Genomic DNA, 23,997 nt, shown 5'->3' on the forward strand with positions numbered 1-23,997 from the left:
CAGCCCTGAGGTACATCACTAACTAGCTTCAGGACCCTGTATCATTCAGCCCTGAGGTACATCACTACCTAGCTTCAAGACCCTGTATCATTTAGCCCTGAGGTACATCACTAACTAGCTTCAGGACCATGTATCATTTAGCCCTGAGGTACATCACTAACTAGCTTCAAGACCCTGTATCATTCAGCCCTGAGGTACATCACTACCTAGCTTCAAGACCCTGTATCATTCAGCCCTGAGGTATATTACTAACTAGCTTCAAGCCCCTGTATCATTTAGCCCTGAGGTACATCACTAACTAGCTTCAGGGCCCATCATTGCACTTTATACAGCATGGTTGGGTGGTCATCACTCACTTTGCGTAGGCACAGATACATATACATTTACAGACAGACAGACAGACAGACAGACAGTTAGATAAATAGATAGACAGACAGACATACAGAATGAATGAATGAATGAATGAATGAATGAATTTTTATTCACACACACACACACGATACATTTTACATGCGAGTATCCTCATGTGATAACATGTCGCAAATTGTGTGCATGTGCCAGGTCTCCCAAGAAGCTATTTAAAGCTTTTGGAGGGAGCCTGAACACAGATACAAACAGAATATGAACAACAAAACAATAACAAAATAAACAAAACAAAACAAACAAACAAAAACAAAACAAAAAACTACAACGTGGGTAGGTTTATACACCTACCTACTAACTGACATATAACAGAGATACACAATACAGACAATTTTATTCCTAAGTTATAATTTTAATTAGAGATATGATTTGAGCAGTTCCTCTTTCAATGATTTTTTAAAGGTTTTAAAGGTATTAGTCATTTTTAGATTTTCATCAAGCTTGTTCCAGATCTGTGGACCCCTGCATGCTATGCTTAGGCTAGCACAATTTAGCCTTCTCCTCTTGCCAGATATAAGATGCTTGTTTCTTGTGTTGTGGATGTGCAGTGGTTGGCAGACTGGGATAAGCTCAGACAGTCTGTGATTCATGTTGTTGACAACTTGATACATAATTGATGCGTTTTGGTGAATGTTAAATTCAGCGAGCCTCAGGAGACCAAAGCGATGGAAAAGAGGCTTTGAGGGCGCTCGATACCCGGACCATGACAGCACTCGTAGTACCCTCTTTTGTAGGCTTTCTAGTTTTTTGAGATGGCTGGGGTATGTGTTGCACCATATGACGTTACAGTAATTAATGAGGGGTTCAAACAGGGTTTTGTATAAAGTGAGAAGGGCAGGCAAGGGAAGAAAATGACGTATTTTGCAGAATAAGCCAACATATTTGGACAGTTTTGTTTGTAGGTATTTTATGTGGCATTTGAAGTTGAGTGACTCATCGATGATGACCCCCAGGAATTTTGTGGACGCCACTCTTGACAGCTCCTTTTCATTTATTTTTATGCACATGTGATGTGTGTGCATCCGATTTGAGTGGAAGACAATAAAGTTTGTTTTGCTGAGATTTAGTGATAACTTGTTGCATTTGAACCAGGTGTCCACTTTTTGTAGTTCTGTATTGAGTAGATCTTGTAGCTTGAGTGGATTTTTATGTGACAGAAACAAATTAGTGTCATCAGCGAATATAACTTTGTGCAGAAGTACAGATGAGTTGACAAAGTAATTTATATAGAGAATAAATAGTAAAGGCCCTAGAATTGACCCCTGGGGGACCCCATATTTGATGTCCATTTTTATTGATTTGTGATTTTTTATATCGACGTACTGTTGCCTACCATGTAAATAGCTACTGAACCAGTTGAGAGCCAGACCCCTTATGCCATAATGGTGTAGTTTCCCTAGTAGAATGGTGAAGTCAATGGTGTCAAAAGCCTTTGATAGATCCAGGAAAACGCCCACCCCACAATCACCCTGATCAATGGCATCATGTATTTTTTCTATTAGGTCTAATATTGCCATGTTTGTAGTTCTTTTTTTCCTGAAGCCGTATTGTGAATTGGTGAGTATATCTAGCTTGGTGGTGTATTCGCTTAATCTATTGTACACAACTCTCTCATAGACTTTGGATAGAGCTGGTAATACGGATATTGGACGGTAATTATTAATACTATTTTTGTCACCTGATTTATATATGGGTATTATTCTTCCAATTTTGATGTTTTTTGGCACCACACCATGTAGTAAGGACAAATTAATACAGTGAGCGAGTGGTCTGACTATAATATTGGCTATGGCTATTAGGATTTTGCTGCATATTCCATCAGCACCGGCTGTGCGAGTGTCCTTCATCTTCATGATAATGTTGAATAGTTCATCATGGTCAGTTGGTTTCATGAAAAAAGAGTTAATATAGTTACCTGATAAATACTGTTTAAAAGACACCCCCCCCGGGATGGCTAATTTTATTCGCCAGGTCTTCACCAATGGATGCAAAGTAGACAGACAGACAGACAGACAGACAGACAGACAGACAGACAGACAGACAGACAGACAGACAGACAGACAGACAGACAGACATACAGACATACAGACATACAGACAGACAGACAGACAGACAGACAGACAGACAGACAGACAGACAGACAGACAGACAGACAGACAGCCTGCCAGCCAGACAGACAGACAGACAGACAGACAGACAGACAGACAGACAGACAGACAGACAGACAGACAGACAGACAGACAGACAGACAGACAGACAGACAGACAGACAGACTGTTTTTGTTGCTGGTGTATTAGTTTTGCCTCAGATAGATTCTTGGTGATACTATTTACAGGTATGTCTCCCCGTCCACTTTGTCCAAGATTGATCCCCTGTATCATTCAGCCCTGAGGTACATCACTAACTAGCTTCAGGACCCTGTATCATTCAGCCCTGAGGTACATCACTAACTAGCTTCAGGACCCTGTATCATTTAGCCCTGAGGTACATCACTAACTAGCTTCAAGACCCTGTATCATTCAGCCCTGAGGTATATCACTAACTAGCTTCAAGACCCTGTATCATTCAGCCCCGAGGTATATCACTAACTAGCTTCAGGACCCTGTATCATTCAGCCCTGAGGTACATCACTAACTAGCTTCAGGACCCTGTATCATTTAGCCCTGAGGTACATCACTAACTAGCTTCAGGACCCTGTATCATTTAGCCCTGAGGTACATCACTAACTAGCTTCAAGACCCTGTATCATTCAGCCCTGAGGTACATCACTAACTAGCTTCAAGACTCTGTATCATTCAGCCCTGAGGTACATCACTACCTAGCTTCAAGACCCTGTATCATTCAGCCCTGAGGTATATTACTAACTAGCTTCAAGACCCTGTATCATTTAGCCCTGAGGTACATCACTAACTAGCTTCAGGGCCCATCATTGCACTTTATACAGCATGGTTGGGTGGTCATCACTCACTTTGCGTAGGCACTGATACATATACATTTATAAGACAATCTTGGGAAAATGTCCCATATATTTTAGCCTGAATGTTTTATTTGTGCAAAGCTGCCATAACCTTAGATCACACAAATGGCTTCAGTTTGAAGTACCTAGATGGACGGACAGGCAGACAGATATAAACTCCTCAAAAAAAGTTCAGAAATGTTAATTCGGTCGATTATTCCTCCCCTTTAATAATACCAATTGGTATTGTATTTTATATCTTTGGAAAGGCTGATGAGTCACCTTTACAACGAGGTACAACTTGTAAGGATTGTGCTTTCGTGGAATGAGCAACACAGCTAAACGTGTGGGTAGCGGCCCAAATAAAATTGCCAAAATCCCCTGCAATATTCTTCTGTTGGTATTCACTCTCGTTTTGAGTTGCTTGGTTTTGATTGATTGATTGATTGATTGAAAACTGTATTAACAGATTGCAGAATGGGTACAGTACAGTACAGCTCAATACAATTGTTAAGGGGATGCAGACCAGAGAAAGACTTTCGTCTTGTTTACATCAGGTCCCCCATTTTCAATTCATCATAACATATATGACACACACGACATACAGATAGACAGTACTGCTATCTATACATTTATGACATACCAGATTTGCAAATACAGTACTGTGATACAAAAAGTGTCCAGAAAAGAGAGTATATACATTTTGACGTAGAAACTGTACATTGGAGGAGGTTGGGTTAGGTGGGGTGGGGTGGGTGGGTGGGGGGGGGGACTGTACATTGGAGGTGGTTGGGTGGGTGGGGGGGGGGGGGGGGGGGTAGGTGGTGGGGGGGGACACTGTACACTGTACATTGGAATATTGACAAAGCCATACTTGGTCATTTACTGTATATTGGAGGGGGTTGGGTTAGGACATTTGCAGGGGCCAGTTTCGATGGCCTGTTCCGATGGTACCAATTGGTATTATTAAAGGGGAGGAATAATCGACCTAAATAACGTTTCCGAACTTTTTTTGAGGAGTTTATATAGACACACATACATACATACAGACAGACAGACAGACAGACAGACAGACAGACAGACAGACAGACAGACAGACAGACAGACAGACAGACAGACAGACAGACAGACAGACAGACAGACAGACAGACAGACAAATAGAGACAGATAGACAGACAGACAGACAGACAGACAGACAGACAGACAGACATACAGACACATAAACAGACAGTCTTACCCTGCAGGCTCTGAAGCCTCTTTTCCTCCTGGCTGAGTCTTGACGTCTGTATCTCATCAACATGTCCCTCTCCTCAAGACATGACAGGAGCAAGCATAATTAGTATTACTAGTATTACTATTTGTTAATATTAGTCTTGACGTCTGTATCTCATCAAGATGTCTCTCTCCTCAGGACATGACAGGAGCAAAAGTATTAATATGTCTATACTAATATGCACTCAATACCGTAGCAGTCAAGTTCAACACTGTTTGATGAACAATCTTATGTATCCTTAGCTGCCAGAGTTCCCTTCCTGCTGACTTGTTGTACAGAACTTGTAAGTCGCTTTCGATAAAAGCGTCAGCTAAATGAATAAATGTAAATGTATACTATTAGTATTACTACTGGTATTAGTATTAGTATTACTACTGGTATTACTATTAGTATTACTATTGGTATACCTATTAGTATTACTATTAGTATTGGTATTACTATTAGTATTAGTTCTAGTACTTGTACAGTAGTAGTCTGTAGACTTACTATGACAGTCTTGACGTAGCCAGCAGTCTCCAGAGCCTAGAACAAAAGAGAATGTCTAGTAATAACAACAATAGTAATAATACAAATAATAATTAAACAATAACAATAACATAATCAAGCCTTTATTCAATACTTTAAATAAATAGGACTAAATCAAAAGTAGTAACACAACAAGATAAAAAAAATAAAAATAAAAAATCATGTTTTTAACTGGATCAACAGCTCCTAGCAATATACAGTAACATCACCCCAATCCCCCATCACATTATCACCATACTATCATAAATAATCATCATAATTCGTAGCACCATACTATCAACATACTATTAACAAATCACAAATTATCACCATAGTATGTCATGGTAATAGTAGCCTAGTAGTCATAGTAGTAGTAGTAGTAGTAGTAGTAGTAGTAGTAGTAGTAGTAGTAGTAGTAGTAGTAGGTAGTAGTAGTAGTAGTAGTAGTAGTAGTAGTAGTAGTAGTAGTAGTAGTAGTAGTAGTAGTAGTAGTAATAGTAGTATAGTAGACGTAGTAGTAGTAGTAGTAGTAGTAGTAGTAGTAGTAGTAGTAGTAGTAGTAGTAGTAGTAGTAATAGTAGTAGTAGTAGTAGTAGTAGTAGTAGTAGTAGTAGTAGTAGTAGTAGTAGTAGTAGTAGTAGTAGTAATTGTAGTAGTATTAATAGTAGTAATAGTAACAATAGTAGTAGTAGTAGTTGTTACGAAGGATCAGATTAAACCGAATATATATATTTACTACTTGATATATATTGCATAATATTTGTATATCGTCTGATATCCCTTGTGTATTCTTTGTACATATACACGGAATATCCCTTTACCTAGTACAGACCATAATATTTCGTTCTCCTATTGGACAGCGGTCCCTTAGGCGCCACTGCCATACCCCCAAGGTCTAGTTCAAAGTCACCGCCAAAGACATACCTGGACATGAACGGCTCTGCGCAAGAATACGAGACAGGAATAAGGCTGGTACTAGTTTGTTCACCTAACGTATAAATATGGCGCAGGTGAATACAGAAGTAGTTCGAGTTACCCAAGTGAAGCCTCACCCCACGATACAACGTGCGGTGAAGTAGGGCCCGTTTGGCCCCAAATAGAGCATTGAGACCGCGTGCGAATTGATAGCTGAAGTATCAGAGTTTAACGCTGTACCGTCGAGTTCGACCTATTCTATTAATTCAGTAATAGTCTATTTATGTATAGTGTATCGTGCGGCTACCGTTCTACAGTGACCAGCATTACCAACGTTTCCTCGTACCAGCTAGTGTGCTTATCCAGGCTGGGCAGCTTAACCTGGCGCCTTCATCCGAGGAGCCCTAGACGAGAACCGTGTGGATATGTACACTGGATAACCTACCCGACGACTACATAGCCCTTTTCGGCTGGATTATATTTGCTTTGGTCCTGTAGCTGATGGAGCGGAGAATCGTCTACACCCACAATTGTGTGGGATTTACCCTGTGAGGAGCAACGTCGAGCCCGCCTCTAAGACGCCTGAGGCTGGCTAGCTTTCTTCCATGCGGAGCTGCATGCCGGAGAATAGCTGTTATTCGTCTGCGGATCAAGAGATTACCTGGAGTCTCCCTATTCTTCGTTGACCCAGACTTTGCTACCGACAAATCCTCTCCCCTGCTGGTCTACAACCGGAGGGACCCTACTAGTATCTCCCGCTGCCCTACTAGTGTACCATAGATATAATTCCTAAGATACAGGTGGTATTCATTATCTCCTGCGTAATATTATAATGGACTTACGCTCTTGACTTACTCACGCACATTCTTCGCCTTACAAGCGCGACTCTAAGTAAAGTAATGTAATCTACTATTATTGCTGCTAATAAATATTATTCTAACCAAGATTTGTGTGGAACCGTGTCATTGTGGAAGTGTTCATCTCATATACCTGTGTACTGTATGGCCAGTAGTAATGTACATAAGACAGTAGTGGTTTAATGATACCATACTTATTTAATACAGTCAGGGAATTGTACCCCTCAGTTACAATTGGTCCTTCGAGCCGGAGGGTAACTAGCGTAATATTAATATAGTATTAATATTGACATGAAGCCCAAGAAAGCCCAAGAAATGACATTAGGACTAGTCTGGCGCTTCAAAACAGACTCTCTCCATTATAAACACACACCCCTGACCAAGGAGCAGGGAAGGTCGACTTCACTACCGACCACAAGACGGAGCGTATACAGAACACTCGCCAGACAATATGACCCGTTGGGATGTATTCTACCTTACACCACCAGGGCAAAGATGATTGTAAGAGCATTATGGGACAAGGACCAGGGCTGGGATGACCCCATACCCGAACACCTTGCCTCCACATGGAGAGAGTGGGAGACAGAACTCAGCTCGCTCCCAGGTGTCAACATACGCCGCAGCTACTTCCCACCCACAGTGAGGCCGGAGACGTGCCAGATGGACCTGCACGTCTTCAGCGACGCCTCCGAAGTAGCCTACGGTTCGGTGGCCTACTTGCGGGCCCGAGAGGAGGGAGGAGAAATACATACTGCCTTCATCCTGGCTCGCTCAAGAATAGCCCCCCGCAAGCAACAATCTATCCCGCGTCTAGAGCTCTGCGCAGCCCTAGCAGGAGCGCAACTCGCCACGTTAATCCAACGTGAACTCACCATCCCGGTGCAAAGAACAATCCTGTGGTCAGACTCCATGACCGTACTCACATGGATCCAGTCCGATTCGTGTAGATACAAGGTCTTCGTGGGAGTCAGAATCACAGAGATCCAAGATTTAACAGAAGCAGCATGCTGGAGGTATGTGGACACAAAACAGAACCCAGCTGACATCATCACACGGGGAATGTCCCTGGATGACCTCACCCGTCACAATCTATATAGTGACGGGCCCGAGTTCCTCAGGCTCCCGGAAGAAGAGTGGCCTACACCCACCCCACGGGAGGCGAGTGAAGAGGAGGCAGAGAAGAAGAAATCTATGTTCTGTGGGTTGACACACACACTCGTCCCCACAGATCCCAACATAGACGACTGCCTCACCCTTGAGAGTGCGCAGCTAAAGACATTCCTGTGGCACCACCCAGAGGTTCAGCCCACTACTGACATTACTGCAGCTAACTACGAAGAAGCAGAACTCCTTCTGCTACAGCGAGCCCAGAGAGACTCGTTCCCCGACGAGCTAGACTGTCTGCAGGGATCAAAGCCAGTCCCGTCAGACAGCAGACTGCTCCACTTAGCCCCTGAGAGCGACGCCCATAATCTCATCAGAGTGGGTGGTCGTCTGAGGAGAGCCCCAGACTTACCGGATGACGTCAAGTACCCGATAGTCTTAAACAGCCGACACAAGGTCACAGAGCTCATCATAAAGAAATACGACGAGGACGTGCACCACGCCGGGGCAGAGAGAGTCTTTGCGGAGATAAGACGTCGTTATTGGATACTGCAAGGAAGAGAAGCAGTACGACGCTTCCAGCGGACCTGTCTAGACTGTCGTAAATGGCGAGCACAGCCCAGTATACCCCGGATGGCTGACCTACCCCCCTGTCGCCTCCGACTCGGCGACAAGCCTTTTCACTCCACCGGTATGGACTGTTTCGGCCCGCTGTATGTAAAGAAAGGAAGAGGGACCGAGAAGCGGTGGGGTATTGTATTCAAATGCATGACCACCCGAGCGATACACATAGAACTCCTTCCAACCATGAGTACGGACTCATTCCTTATGGCCTTCCGGAGATTCACATCGCGGAAAGGAAAACCGTCTATATTATTGTCTGATCACGGGACAAACTTCAAAGGCGGAGAAAGAGAGCTGAGAGAGAGCTTCCAAGCTATGGGCCCAGAACTTAAGACCCACCTCGCTCCATCTCAGATTGATTTACAGTTTAACCCCCCGAATGCACCTCACTTCGGTGGAACTTGGGAACGAGAAGTACGTTCAATAAAGACAGCCCTGTACGCCGTGCTTGGGGCCCAGACCGTGGCGGAAGAAGTCCTCACGACAGTCCTCACGGAGATCGAGGGAGTATTGAACTCAAAGCCCCTCGGTTACGTCTCAAGTGATGTAGCAGATGTCGACCCAGTCACCCCCAACACTCTCTTGATGGGGCGGCTGGACCCCGCGCTACCACAGACAGTGTACAGGCCTGAAGAAGCGAACGGCCGAAGAATGTGGAGGTACAGTCAAGTATTGGCTGACAAGTTTTGGAACAGTTTCCTCCTCCACTATCTACCGTCTCTACAGACCCACCAGAAATGGGTGAAAGAAAGAGACAATTTGACAGAAGGAACAGTCGTCATGATTATCGACCAGTCACTACCCCGAGCTATGTGGCCGGCCGGCCGCGTAAGCAAAGTGATCACTGGTGCCGACGGAAAGGTCAGAGCGGCAGAAGTGCTCGTCCAAGGGCGGACATATACCAGACCCGTGGCGAGGCTGATAGAGTTGCCAAGGCTCCCCGACACTTTTGATGACGACCATGACCCCCTGACTTTGTGAACTGCCCTACCCTCACAACGGACATTGAGTAGTGGACAGTGCGGTTAATCTGTCTCTGCTTATCTAATTAGGTGGGACTAATTAGGAGGCGGCTGTTACGAAGGATCAGATTAAACCGAATATATATATTTACTACTTGATATATATTGCATAATATTTGTATATCGTCTGATATCCCTTGTGTATTCTTTGTACATATACACGGAATATGTACAGCTGTTCTCCGTAGCATGCAGCTCCGCATGGAAGAAAGCTAGCCGGCCTCAGGCTTCTGAGAGGCGGACTCGACGTGGCTCCTCACGGGGTAAATCCCACACAATTGTGGGTGTCGGCGATTCTCCGCTCCATCAATTACAGGACCAAAAGCAAATATAATCCAGCCGAAAAGGGCTATGCAGTCGTCGGTAGGTTATCCAGTGTACATAATCCACACGGTCCTCGTCTAGGGCCCCTCGGGTGAAAGCGCCAGGGTAAGCAGCCCAGCCTGGATAAGCACTCTAGCTGGTACGAGGAAACGTTGGTGATGCTGGTCACTGTAGAACGGTAGCCGCACGATACACTATACACAAATAGACTATTACTGACTTAATAGAATTGGTCGAACTCGACGGTACAGCGTTAAACTCTGATACTTCAGTTATTAATTCGCACGCGGTCTCAATGCTCTATTTGGGGCCAAACAGGCCATACTTCACTGCACGTTGTATCGTGGGTGAGGCTTCAACTTATTGGGTAACTCTACTTCTGTATTCACCTGCGCCGTATTTATACGTTAGGTGAACAAACTAGTACCAGCTTTATTCCTGTCTCATATCCTTGCGCAGAACCGTTCATGTCCAGGCAAGTCCCCGGCGGTGACTTTAAACCAGACCTTGGAGGTATGGCCATGGCGCCTGGTGGACCGCTGTCCAATAGGAGAATGAAATATTATGGTCTGTACTAGGCTAAAGGGATATTCCGTGTATATGTACAAGGAATATACAAGGGATATCAAACGATATACAAATATTATGCAATATATATCAATCAATAAATATATATATTCGGTTTAATCTGATCCTTCGTAACAGTAGTAATAGTAATTGTAGTATAGTAGTAGTAGTAGTAGTAGTAGTAGTAGTAGTAGTAGTAGTAGTAGTAGTAGTAGTAGTAGTATAGTAGTAGTAGTAGTAGTAGTAGTAGTAGTAGTAGTAGTAGTAGTATTGTTACCTTAGACAAGTCATCTATAATGTGTTGTTGCTCCAGGACTTGAAGCCGTAGGAACTCCATCTCTCTGTCCTCTTGGCTGTGGTCCAGGTCGTTTAGACTGCTGGGTCTCCTCACAACTCCGCTGTGCCTCTCCCTCTGGAAACAGACCAACTCTCTGTCCTTTGTTGTAATAGTAAGCAACTAAGCAATCCTATTTATTACCAACCGTTAACATCAACAACAACCCATTGGACAACATGAAAAGTGAACTGAGAGAAACGACAGGCAAGGCTAAAGAAGAGAAGTGGATGACAAAAAAAGAACATGATTTCTTGATACCAAAAACTCTGTGCCTAGCATCTTTTTACTTTATAAAACCCTTTGTTTCCACCGTGCCTGCGTTCAGAGGGGTGTAAAGTACTTTGTTACAATACTTAAGTACTGTTTTTGAGGATTTGTACTTTACTAGGTTTGTATACTTGTGCTTTTACTCAATTACATTTCAGAGAAAAAAATACATACTGCATTATTTTACAAGTGGGAAGCACTGTTATTGTACACTACAGTAATATGGGTTACTGTAAAGCAGTATATCTCATGTTTGCTGTACATTACTGTAATTTTACTCTGCACCACATAGGATTGCAAGACAACCTCGCAGAGGTGGAAGAGGGCCCCTTTTTACTCCGCAACAAGAGGAAGCCATTTGTGCAATGGTGATTGCAAACAATGCCATAAGGTTGAGAGAGATACAAAGCTCTGTTATAGAGGATGACAATATCTTTGGGAATATTTAATCCGTTTCAATCGCTACAATTGACAGAGTGCTCAGTGGAAATTAAATGTGCATGAAACAATTGTAGTACAATTGACAAATGAGTAGCCATTTGACTGGAACAGAGTGAAGGAGATCCGCCACCAGTATGCACAAGTAAAACATTTATGTGTTCTATGCATACTCTAATGTTCAGTGCTGTAAACTGGTTACTTTGTGCAGTACACTTACATGACAGTTCATACTGTACAATATGTTGTCCAAAATGCATTATGTTACACAGGAAAAGTTTATAGTTTTTATCTCTATCTCTTCTGGGATAAAGCGTGTACCAGGGAACCGCTGCACACATTATACGTTGATGAGGCGGGTTTCAATCTGGCAAAAGGTAGACGGCGTGGAAGAAATCACATTGGACAGAGAGCAACCATTGATGTCCCAGACCAACAAGGAGGGAATATTACAATGTGTACAGTGTGTACAGTAATGTGTAACTGTAGATTTTGAATGGCTGTGCAAATAGTGTATAGTGCTGTCTTGAGCATTTGCAGGTAGTGTCACCAATATCTGACTTTTTTGCATTGGAAAACACATACAGAGTGATCTGTCATAATGAAAACATGACAAAGCCATTTGACTATCTTGTTCATAAACAATGGTGTCAGGACTTTTCATTTTGATGACACTGACACTTTCATTGACATGAATACTTGCTTTTGAAGAAGGAACTATCCATTTTGAGCAAGTGACACGCTTTTGCAGGTTATCAACTAGGTTTTGCAGTTTGTACTAATTGTTTTGAGAAATGCACTAACTGTTGTGCAAACGTAAATAGTGATGTGAGAAATGCACCAAAGTGAGAAAAACGTAAGTATAATTTCTGAGTAACTTTCCTCCAGGACACCACACACAAAAAACTCAACAAACTGCAGAATGTTGGTGATGCATTTTTAGTCATTATGGATGTAGAGTCATTATACAGTATACGAACATTGATCACAATGAAGGCCTGGAGGCACTGAAGTATTATTTCATATTCATAACGACTGGAGGAAAACATGCCCCCCAGTGGCTGTATTGACTCACAGAATGGACTCAGAAACAAGTCATTCCCAAATCTGTGAGAGGTGGAAATAGACTTAAACATCTTCTCCAAAGAGAAGCCATGTCAAAGCTGCATCGTCTGAATGATGTCATTGACTTCTCCCTCTTTCTCTAAGAGACAAGCCGGCTGAGTGAATCTTTTTGGTTATTTAAAGTACTTTACAATTATATGTATGTTGATATGTTGATATGTTGAGTATTATATCATGGGCTCCACAATATACTCCTGTCTTAACTATCACTTATGAAGTAGGATTACATATTGATTGTCATTGATTGATGTTACTATACAATGATGCATGCAATGCTTACCATCACCTCATCACCAACCAATATATTGAACTATTCTACTAAGGAGACAAACTTAAACATCTCAATTGCTATTGATCTAACCCATCCCAAAGAGCGCCTGATTCCTGTTGGTATAATTGAGGATCGACGCAATGCTCCTATCAAATAATTATATTGTATCATATATAAATACGTTGTTAGCTCACCATTCTTTAGAGATCTACTACAGTGGGCTCGCTAGGGCACATCTCCATACATCTCACTGTGGTTTTTCCGTTGTTAAACCAAACCGCCATTAACTTCAATTCATCAAGTATTTCTACCATTATTTCTTTGGGATTCTATGTTTTATAGAATATTATTTTGGGTGAATATTTTTGGGTGAAGTGCTCCTTTAATGGTAGTGGAATAAATTATAAAAAGTGTTGCATGCAACTTCGATATTCTTTTTTTTAAATAGCTTTGTTTAACTGTCTCGCATAGAAATTATGTTTCATACAATTTGCAACATGCAACTAGTTGCATGAAAGTTTCACAGTGTAAAGACAGCCTTAGTTACCACTATGGTTTAAAGGTGAAGGAGAAAGGGTTACCATAGTTACCATATCCTGGTTCTCCTGAGTGACAAAGCGTAGCTTGTTGTCAAGGCGACGTAGGGTGAGGGCCATCTCTTCATTTTTCCTACTCAGACGTTTGTTTTTATCCAACACAGGTATGAACTGGCTCTCTGTTTCTCGAAGTCTCTTCAGCTAGAGAGAGGGAGAGAGACAATGTTTAGCCAGTCAGACAGCAGTTTCCCATTCAGCAGCAGGTGTGAAGCCTGACAGTAAATGTACCCAGAATGCAGAACTAGAATTAGGGTTAGTTGTGTGTGTGTTACCAGTTAGGGTTAGGGTTAGTTGTGTGTGTGTGTTACCAGTTAGGGTTAGGTTAGTATTGTGTGTGTTACCAGTTAGGATTAGGGTTAGTAGTGTGTGTGTTACCAGTTCATTGCGTTCTTCAGATAGCAGAGCATTCCGGTCTTCTAGTTTTCGGACCACAGCACTGAGCTCAGCAATCTTCAGCTGAAACCTCCGACTGTCTCTCTCATCTGGGGCCTGATGACACACACGTCACACACACACACACACACACACATAGACATGCACACACATAGACACGCACACACACACACATAGACATGCACACACACACACACACACACACACACACACACACACACACACACACACACACACACACACACACACACACACACACACACACACACACACACACACACACACACACACACACACACACACACACACACACACACACACATTTTTTATGCTTTATCTAGATGAATCTATTAAATTCTACATAGTGTAGGTTTCAGGTAGTAAGGTTCCACATCACTTTAGGGGAGCTAGGTTAGTTGGTTTAAGGTTACCTGGGTTAGTTAGGTTAAAAGAGTAGCTAGGTTAGTAGAAGAGAAGAGAAGAGAAGAGAAGAGAAGAGAAGAGAAGAGAAGAGAAGAGAAGAGAAGAGAAGAGAAGAGAAGAGAAGAGAAGAGAAGAGAGGAGAAGAGAAGAGAAGAGGTTCTTACAGGGTGAAAGGTGGAGTTAGGGGTGGGGTTAGGGGCGAAATTTGGGGTGTGGCCCAGTAGTCCCACCCCTCCTCTCTGTGCGTCTCTCAGAGCTGCGATTTGCTGCTCGACTGCCTGTGTCTGCAGCTGAAGCCTGTGGGCGTGGCCTGCCTGCAGTCCCAGAGCTTTGTCCAATACCGAGACAGCTCGGTCCTTCAGCTTGATCTCATCCATCTGACAGACACACAGGCAGACAGACAGACACTCAGACAGGGTTAGTGGAAGGGTTAGACAGATAGATACACAGACTGAAAGACAGACATACTACTGGCAGACAGACAGGATTAGTGGAAAGTGTAGACAGACAGATACCTAGATAGACAGATAGATACACATACAGGCAGGCAGGCAGACAGACAGGTAGATAAACAGATAAATACATAGACAGGCAGGCAGACGGGCAGGCAAGCAGATGGGCAGGCAGACAGGCAGGCAGGCAGGCAGGCAGGCAGGCAGGCAGGCAGGCAGGCAGGCAGACAGACAGACAGACAGACAGACAGACAGACAAACAGACAGACAGACAGACAGACAGACAGACAGACAGACAGACAGACAGACATACAGACAGACAGACAGACAGACAGACAGACAGACAGACAAACAGACAGACAGACAGACAGACAGACAGACAGACAGACAGACAGACAGACAGACAGACAGGCAGGCAGGCAGGCAGGCAGGCAGGCCTGTTCGGGGGAAATTATGTCTGGTTCCAAAAAAAAAAGGCAGGGTAAAAAGACATAACAGAAAGGCTTGGATGGTCAATTCAAGTCAAAGGCTCAGGTGATCAACCACCACAAGATGGCGTTGTATCACACAAGAACCACTGGTTCCCCCAAGAAGAACAGTGTCAGCAGGCTGGGCAGCAGGCACCATTCTCTCAAAATAAACAATTGGCTAGCTTCGCATTGTAGGAACGTCAGTGCAAATGTAATATAACATTACATTGAAATATAGCATAGTGCAGTCAAAGAAGAAAGGGGGCAATCCATCCTAAATGAAAGCAACAACACACAATGTTGGCAATTTAATAGCTGTACAACTAAAAAGGACACATTAGAGATAATAGCCTAAATAAAGGCCTTTTTCTATTTTCAGTTGAGGTAAATAAAGGCCCAATCCACTTATATCTGCTAGGAATATAAATATATGCTGCATTAGTGGCAGCGTAGCAGTGTGTCCTCACTGTCAAACTAAGATGACCTGACCTGAGAGACCACCCTACAGACAGCTAAGTAGATCCTTACTTATTAACCTGAGAGATCACCCTACAGACAGCTAAGTAGATCCTTACTTATTAACCTGAGAGACCACCCTACACACAGCTAAGTAGATCCTTACGTATTAACCTGAGAGACCACCCTACACACAGCTAAGTAGATCCTTACTTATTAACCTGAGAGACCACCCTACAGGCAGCTAAGTAGATCCTTACTTATTAACCTGAGAGACCACCCTACACACAGCTAAGTAGATCCTTACTTATTAACCTGAGAGATCACCCTACAGGCAGCTAAGTAGATCCTTACTTATTAACCTGAGAGATCACCCTACACACAGTTAAGTAGATCCTTACTTATTAACCTGATAGACCACCCTACAGGCAGCTAAGTAGATCCTTACTTATTAACCTGAGAGATCACCCTACAGGCAGCTAAGTAGATCCTTACTTATTAACCTGAGAGACCACCCTACACACAGCTAAGTAGATCCTTACTTATTAACCTGAGAGACCACCCTACAGGCAGCTAAGTAGATCCTTACTTATTAACCGGAGAGATCACCCTACACACAGCTAAGTAGATCCTTACTTATTAACCTGAGAGATCACCCTACACACAGCTAAGTAGATCCTTACTTATTAACCTGAGAGATCACCCTACACACAGCTAAGTAGATCCTTACTTATTAACCTGAGAGACCACCCTACAGGCAGCTAAGTAGATCCTTACTTATTAACCTGAGAGACCACCCTACACACAGCTAAGTAGATCCTTACTTATTAACCTGAGAGATCACCCTACACACAGCTAAGTACATCCTTACTTATTCAATTGCCTTTTCTTGCTCCCCTTTTTATCTTCTGAAAACCATACCTTTCCTCTTAATACTAAATCTCTTCCTTCAGGCCATCTTCAGACCGTCCACGGCAGTTTGCAAGCAACCCTGTCATCCTCCGCTACCCGTCCATGGCCACAAATATACCTGTCACCAGGGCCATCTCAAGGGGCGTGCGAGCAGTGCGGTCGCACAGGGCCTCGCGGGGAGGGGGGCCTCGCGAGAAGAAAAACAAATGTTTTTTTTATTTTCTTTTATAAAAATATAAATAAATAGAATGTTAACAATCACTTTCCATCACAGACCTAAAATCTAGTTTTGCTTACATGCTTATATATTTCACATTAGACACGTTTGTAGAATGTGTCTGACTTGTTCCGGGCTCTGCGTCTCTGCAGATATACTATTGGAACTCTGCGGCTCTGCAGATACACTATTGGAGCTCTGCGGCTCTGCAGATATACTATTGGTTTCAACGAGGGGAGGGGTTACAGGTACGGGGTCTGACTATTCGGTGCTATCCACGGGAGCGAGTGGATGTCTTGGCCAAGAGCATCCTACTTTTTAAAACCAAATGTGCAGCATCGGAGCAGAAGAAATAACGCTGCGTGCCATAAGCTTATCAATACCAAGTATAGTGATTAGGTTATGCCAAGACGAAGAGGACGTTCGGCAGATGGACTGAAGATGAAAGTTGTTGCGTGTTAGAATGTTCAGTCAGGCTAGCCATGTCGGCTTAGCTAAAGGCAGGGACAGCTAACTAGCGTTACCTACGTTATCGAGTGCTAACGTGTGGCAGATAAACTAGGAACAGACTCCCAAGTTCATCCCAACGGGGGGGACAATATGGACTGGTGAACTTTGTCATCTCCACGGTTGTCTCCTTCCTCTTGGACGTTTGGTGAGTTTTTAATGCAATCTATTCTGTTCCAGTGGATCTCTCTCTCTCTCTCTCTCTCTCTCTCTCTCTCTCTCTCTCTCTCTCTCTCTCTCTCTCTCTCTGTGCGCATGCGTGTGGATGGTGGGAGCGTTTGGTGAGTGGTGTGGGGCGAGAGTCTGAGGAGGTACGCGTGAGTCTTTCTAATATTTTTCTATCTTTATGTTGTTTGTCGAATTGTGAATTAGACTGTGTTTTATTTGACTGGCTGTGTGTTGATGGTGGGCTGGTAGCGTTGTCAGTGTTCGCCTGGGCAGCTGTCTGCTGTCACGGTGACATGGAGTTCGCTAAGCTGACCAGGAGACATGGTTTTAAGGTCACGCCGGCATTTCCGTGTTCAGTGGAGGAATGCAGTCTCGCTATTGCGAAAATAGTAGGCGCTCCGGCCGTTAAGTCTGCGGCAAGGATGAGTTGTTTTCTTTGTGGATGATTTGATTAAGGTTAATCAACTGATAACGGACGGTTTGGTCATACGTGATACTTTTGTGTCTGTGATGCCGCTCACAACACCGGCAAAAAAGGTGACATTGGCAAACGTTCCTCCGTTGGTGGGCGACGATCTTATATTAAGGGAACTCGCCAGGTTTGGAAAAATTGTAGCTCCCTTAAAGAAAATGTCTTCGGGGTTTAAGGCACCTGAACTACAGCATGTGGTTTTTCACAGAAGCCAGACGTTCATTATAATGAACAAACGTGATGATGAGTTGGACCTTAATTTTAAAGTACTGATAGACGGGTTCGAGTATATTATTTTTGCGACAACACAAAACATGCGCTGTTTTGCGTGTGGAAGGGAGGGGCATCAGAGACAAGCGTGGGGCCGGGCAGGGGGGATATTGATGAGGAGAGTGCATTGAAGAAAGGGAGGGCAGCTTGGGGTGTGAATCGAGGGGTTGAGGGGGGGGGGGACAGGGAAAGAGGGGTGGTGGGGAGTTTTCTGAGAAGGTTATTGTACCAGATAGGAGTGATAAGGGAATGGAAGGAGTGGGTACGGCTGGGATTGCGGTACGAGGACAGAATGGGGGGGATGGAAGTGTGGGGGGGGGGGGGGGGGGGGGTAGAAGGAGCTTGTGTCAGCCGGGACACGTTAAATAGCCAGGTGGAGAGTGGAACTGTTGGGGTACGAGGGACAGATGGACCTGTTGAAATACGAGGGACAGATGATGGGGATGAGAATACAAGGGACAGATGATGGGGGTGAAAATGAGGGGGGGGGGTCGTGGCAGGGAGGGTTACGGATCAGGGGAGTGTACCGGGGGTGGCTGTAGCGTTTGAGGGGACAGGGTCGAAGGTCTCAGTTGAGGGGGTCGGGGTGGAGGAAGTAGAGGATATTGACATGGAAGAGGGGGACGGTGGGATGAAGGTTGTTAGGCAGAAGAGGAAGATTGAAGTAGTTGGGTTGTCAAGCTCTCAAGCTAAGAAGACAGGTGTGACGGAAGAACTCAGCAGTACACAGAGTACACAAGGGAGTACATGGGGGGAGATGTGCGAGGTGAGGTGGACATTTTTTTTCCAGATAAGGATTTGTTTGTTTTGGCAGCAAGGAAACATATGAGGTTTAAAGGAGATGGTCGTTTTGTTGACACAGAGTTATACAGGATGAGAAAGATTGTGCAGAAGGTACTGCGGGGCCCCAGTACGGTGGAGGACGGAGTGGAATCGGTGTAGTTTTGTTTGTTTTATTTGTTTTTTTTGTTTTACCTTTTTTATTTCTAAATGAGAGTTTTTTTATTGAAGGGACTGGTGTGTTGGCACTTAGGGCTGGACATTTCAAGGTGTCCCGCTACCGGGGCCAGGAGGCTGAGACATTTTTTGTTCATCTCATGTACTCTTATACATTTGTGGAACTTTGTAAAGACTGGGACTATGGAGGATTCAGAGACAGGAGCGGAGCGTATCGTTTTCATGCCCGATGGGAAGGCCGAGCCATACTCCTTCGGCAAACCTTTCATCAGAGTCGTCATGGGGGTTGTTGTCTCTACCGTCTTTTTATGTTACCGGCACCATTACCTTGTTCATGGGTTGGGAGGTATGACTGTGGGGCTCATCACGTTCTACGCTGAAATGGACAGTTTCCTGATTCAGCCTCGGAAGATGATGGTAAAGCGGACTTTGCTGGTTACTTTCTACCCTATGTTCGGAAAGGGTTTCATCAGGGCTTTGTGCTCTCGAATCAGACTGATTGATGGGAGGTCGCTGGGGGCTGCCAGTCTCCGCACGGGGGAGTGGGAGCTGAGGTTGGAGCGGCATCTGAACCAGGGAGGAAAAGGCGGCCTCGGACGGTGAGGCGAGGGTAACAAACTGTCTAATGAGGATGTCGGTCCAGAGTGCATCTCGGTCCCCATGCTCTGTTTTCGGCCCCCAACATCATCGATGCCATATGATATACGACTGGTGGATGGTAGGAGCATGTATGATAAGGCTGAAGGAGGAGGGTCGGCTGACGAGGCGGCCCTGTTTATCCACGGGATCGGTTTTGACTGGAGTCTGTCGGACACGCACAAAGGCCTGATGTGTTGTACCAAAAGGGGAAAGGTGAAGCTAGAGACGCTCGTCTCAGGACTAAGGTTTCTACAGTGCCTATCCAGTGTCTCTCTCTCTGACACACCCAGAACTTTGGATCATTTAGAGTTATTTTTTTTCCTATGTGGGAAAAATTTCAAAGTGACAATTTGGTTCAGTTTCAGCATCGTTGTCCCTAATTGATTTTTTTTTGTTTTTGTTTTTTTTTGTTTTTTTTTGTTTTGTGTTTTGTTGAGTTGTAGAGTATTTTATTGTTGAACGTTTTTGTTGTATCTTGTGTAGTTTTAGTAAAGAATAAAGTTTTTATAAAATCAAAAATCTCTCTCTCTCTCTCTCTCTCTCTCTCTCTTGCTCTCTCTCTCTCTCGCGCTCTCTCTTGCTCTCTCTCTCTCGCTCTCTCTCTCTTGCTCTCTCTCTCTCGCTCTCTCTCTGTCTCTCTCTCTCTCACTCTGTGTGTTGCATCATGCAACAGGGTCTGCTCACACTGTACTTGTGCAGTTTGTGATGTGTGTACTAAGCTTATAGAGTTCGATTCAAATAAGGCAAAACTGCAAATCTGCATGTCGTGCTTGAAAAATTTACCTGGCTTTAAGCTTGTTTATCAGGTTCCAGGGGTGTTTTATGCATTTTCCCTGTTACTGCCAGGTGTACGACTGTACAGGTGCATTGCCACTAAGCCTCGGGCAGCGCTATTATTTAAGAATACGTTGACTGTATCATATGCCCAGCCTCGGGCAGCGCTATTATTTAAGAATATGTTGACTGTATCATATGCCCAGCCTCGGGCAGCGCTATTATTTAAGAATATGTTGACTGTATGCCCAGCCTCGGGCAGTGCTATTATTTAAGAATACATTGACTGTATGCAAAAAATTTAAATAAAAATAGTAAAAAAAACTTTGGGGGGGGGGGCTCGCGTTTAAATCTCACACAGGGCCTCGCATTTCTCCCAGACGGCACTGCCTGTCACCATGTTATGGAACTGACAATCAGCTGTCAAGAAAGAAGACTTCATAACTGCCTAAGCTCACAGCAAAGACCTCCAACTCCTGGCTCTCACAGAGACCTGGATAACAGAGTAACTCCACTGCAGCCTTATCTACAGCATATAGATTCCCTCACACACCAATACCCTCCAGATGTGGTGGAGGCACTGGCCTTCTGATCTCTCCCTCCTGGACTACAAATACAATATCTGATCTCACCCTCTCCTCCCTCGAATATCATGTGGTATCTGTCCATTCAATCTCAGCATTGTTATTCTCTATCGCCCTCCAGGTCCCCTCAAACACTTTCCAGACAAGATCCTTACTTATTCAAAGAGTCCTTTGCTTAGTCTTCTTCCTAGTCACTTGCCTAGTCCTTTGCCTTGTCTTTTGTCTAGTCTTTGTATAGATTGGTTTTATCTCACAGAGGGGATAAAACTGGGAACGAGGTTATGGTAATAGATTTGGCAGTCTGAAAACTCTTGACTGTTAAACCAAATCTTCAGATTAACAAGCCCTAATAAGATGCTCATGGTGATATCACACACACACACACACACACGTGGGCGTGGGGTAGCCAGGCAGGGAAGAAAATAATTAATTTGAAATGTGGTGTGTTGCTACACCAACCAAAAACGGCTGTCAATTCAGGGGAAGAAAGAGATGCTGGCAAATAAATGATTAACATTAGATTTAGACTAGGATTCATGAATAAATAAAACAAAACATCATGCCTTCAGAATAACTGAGCTGGTTTCAGAATCTCAGAACAAACAGACCTACTATTGTTCTACTGTCTGCCTGTCTGCCTGTCTGTCTGCTTGTCTGTCTGTCTGTAACACCCCCCCCCCCCCCCCCTTCCCCTCCATCTCTCTCTGACCCAGACAGAAACAGATGGTGGCACCAGTCTCTCTCTGTCACTTCATAAAACTAGACTCACTGACTGTGTGTGTGTGTGTGTGTGTGTGTGTGTGTGTGTGTGTGTGTGTGTGTGTGTGTGTGTTTGTGTGTGTGTGTGTGTTGTACCAGGGTGTGCATGTGTCTCTCTTCATCAAGCTACATACTGAACCTTTGAAATATCTGAATCTTGTATAATTTATGTATGTATAACTTGATTTGTCAATGCAAATCAGACAGACAAACCGATAGAAAGATAGATAGATAGATAGATAGATAGATAGATAGATAGATAGATAGATAGATAGATAGATAGATAGATAGATAGATAGATAGATAGATAGATAGATAGATAGATAGATAGATAGATAGATAGATAAGATAGATAGATAGATAGATAGATAGATAGATAGATAGATAGATAGATAGATAGATAGATAGATAGATAGATAGATAGATAGATAGATAGATAGATAGATAGATAGATAGATAGATAGATAGATAGATAGATAGATAGATAGATAGATAGATAGATAGATAGATAGATAGATAGATAGATAGATAGATAGATAGATAGATAGATAGATAGATAGATACCAGTCTTCGTATCTCTCTCTCACAGTCTCTCTTGGTGCGGTTCAATTCTTCCTGGTGTTGGTGGTGAGCTGATCGGAGCTCAGCTGCTCTGGCCTGGCAGGCCTGCTGAGTAGATCCCAGAGCCTCCTCTAGACCCCTCCTGGATCCTCGCAACTCCAGGACCTCCTGCTGGAGACGCCCGCGCTCCCCCTCCCAACACCTCGTCTCCTCTCTGGCCTCAGCTAGTAATGCACACCTCACCTAGAGAGAGAGAGAGAGAGAGAGAGAGAGAGAGAGAGAGAGAGAGAGAGAGAGAGAGAGAGAGAGAGAGAGAGAGAGAGAGAGAGAGAGAGAGAGAGAGAGAGAGAGAGAGAGAGAGAGAGAGAGAGAGAGAGAGATGAGAGAGAGAGAGAGAGAGAGAGAGAGAGAGAGAGAGAGAGAGAGAGAGAGAGAGAGAGAATAATGTTTACATCTTAATTCCAGAAGATTCTGTCTATGTATCAGATGAGAAGCTTCAAATGGTCCCCAACTTCAAATAACTTGGTGTTGAATAACTGTTATATCAAATAACTTGGTAGTTACATCTCTCTCATTTAAAAAGCGAATTGAAACCGTGTCTTGTCTGATAATGCTTATGTCTTCTTGTCTATAATTGTGTCTTGTCTGCTCATTGCTTAATGTCTTGTTGTATATAACTGTAATATAATTGCTAATTGCTTGCTGTATAATTATCTCATGTGTGCCTTACTGTAACAACTATTTAACTTATTTAAATAATTTTTTTTGGCTTTTAATTGTTTACATGCTTTGATGTATTCTTGTTTGAATGGCTATTCAAACACCTGGCCCAGGGACAACATTTAATTTACAGCAATGTTGATTAATGTGCACTGTCCCTGTAAAAAACGTATCTGAAATAGGCCATCACCAAGAAACAGGAGAGGGACTGGAGAAATTCCACTGAGACCAGACCAGGTGAAAACAAAGCAGGCTGATTTGGCACAGGGTCTCGCCGATGCCCTCACTGAGACCAGACCAGGTGAAAACAGAGCAGGCTGATGTGGCACAGGATCTCGCCGATGCCCTCACTGAGACCAGACCAGGTGAAAACAGAGCAGGCTGATGTGGCACAGGGTCTCGCCGATGTCCTCAACCGCATTCAGAATCAGAACGAGCAGACGGGTTGAGGACGAAAGAACTGAAGCGAGATAAATGCTTTGACCATGGAAGCAGGAGTAGGCAGCAAAACGTGAGGCTTATCGGCATCCCAGAAGGAACAGAGGGAAATTGCCACTAAATTCGTGGAGAAACTTATCCTGGAGATTTTGGATTTTTTTTTATCTTATGAAGGCGTTGCCAACCTCTCAGAGAACTTTATTCTTCATCAATCAACGCTAT

At 43.8% G+C, this 23,997-nt stretch overlaps 1 protein-coding gene across 1 annotated transcript in view; it reads right to left on the bottom strand.

Annotated features, from left to right (window-relative positions):
* jakmip3 (Janus kinase and microtubule interacting protein 3) overlaps window positions 1-23,997 on the bottom strand; it is a gene marked incomplete at its 5' end in the record, with an annotated part of 69,788 nt that overhangs the window by 27,211 nt on the left and 18,580 nt on the right. The window contains 7 exons of the mRNA XM_084323080.1: window positions 4,617-4,688; window positions 5,139-5,174; window positions 10,847-10,957; window positions 13,589-13,744; window positions 13,979-14,092; window positions 14,584-14,796; window positions 22,621-22,860. Of these exons, the coding sequence (XP_084179206.1) occupies window positions 4,617-4,688; window positions 5,139-5,174; window positions 10,847-10,957; window positions 13,589-13,744; window positions 13,979-14,092; window positions 14,584-14,796; window positions 22,621-22,860 (942 nt within the window). The remainder of the gene's footprint in view (window positions 1-4,616; window positions 4,689-5,138; window positions 5,175-10,846; window positions 10,958-13,588; window positions 13,745-13,978; window positions 14,093-14,583; window positions 14,797-22,620; window positions 22,861-23,997) is intronic.

The sequence above is a fragment of the Notolepis coatsorum genome (genome assembly GCF_963971535.1).
Source record: "Notolepis coatsorum genome assembly, chromosome: 10".
NCBI lineage: Eukaryota > Metazoa > Chordata > Actinopteri > Aulopiformes > Paralepididae > Notolepis > Notolepis coatsorum.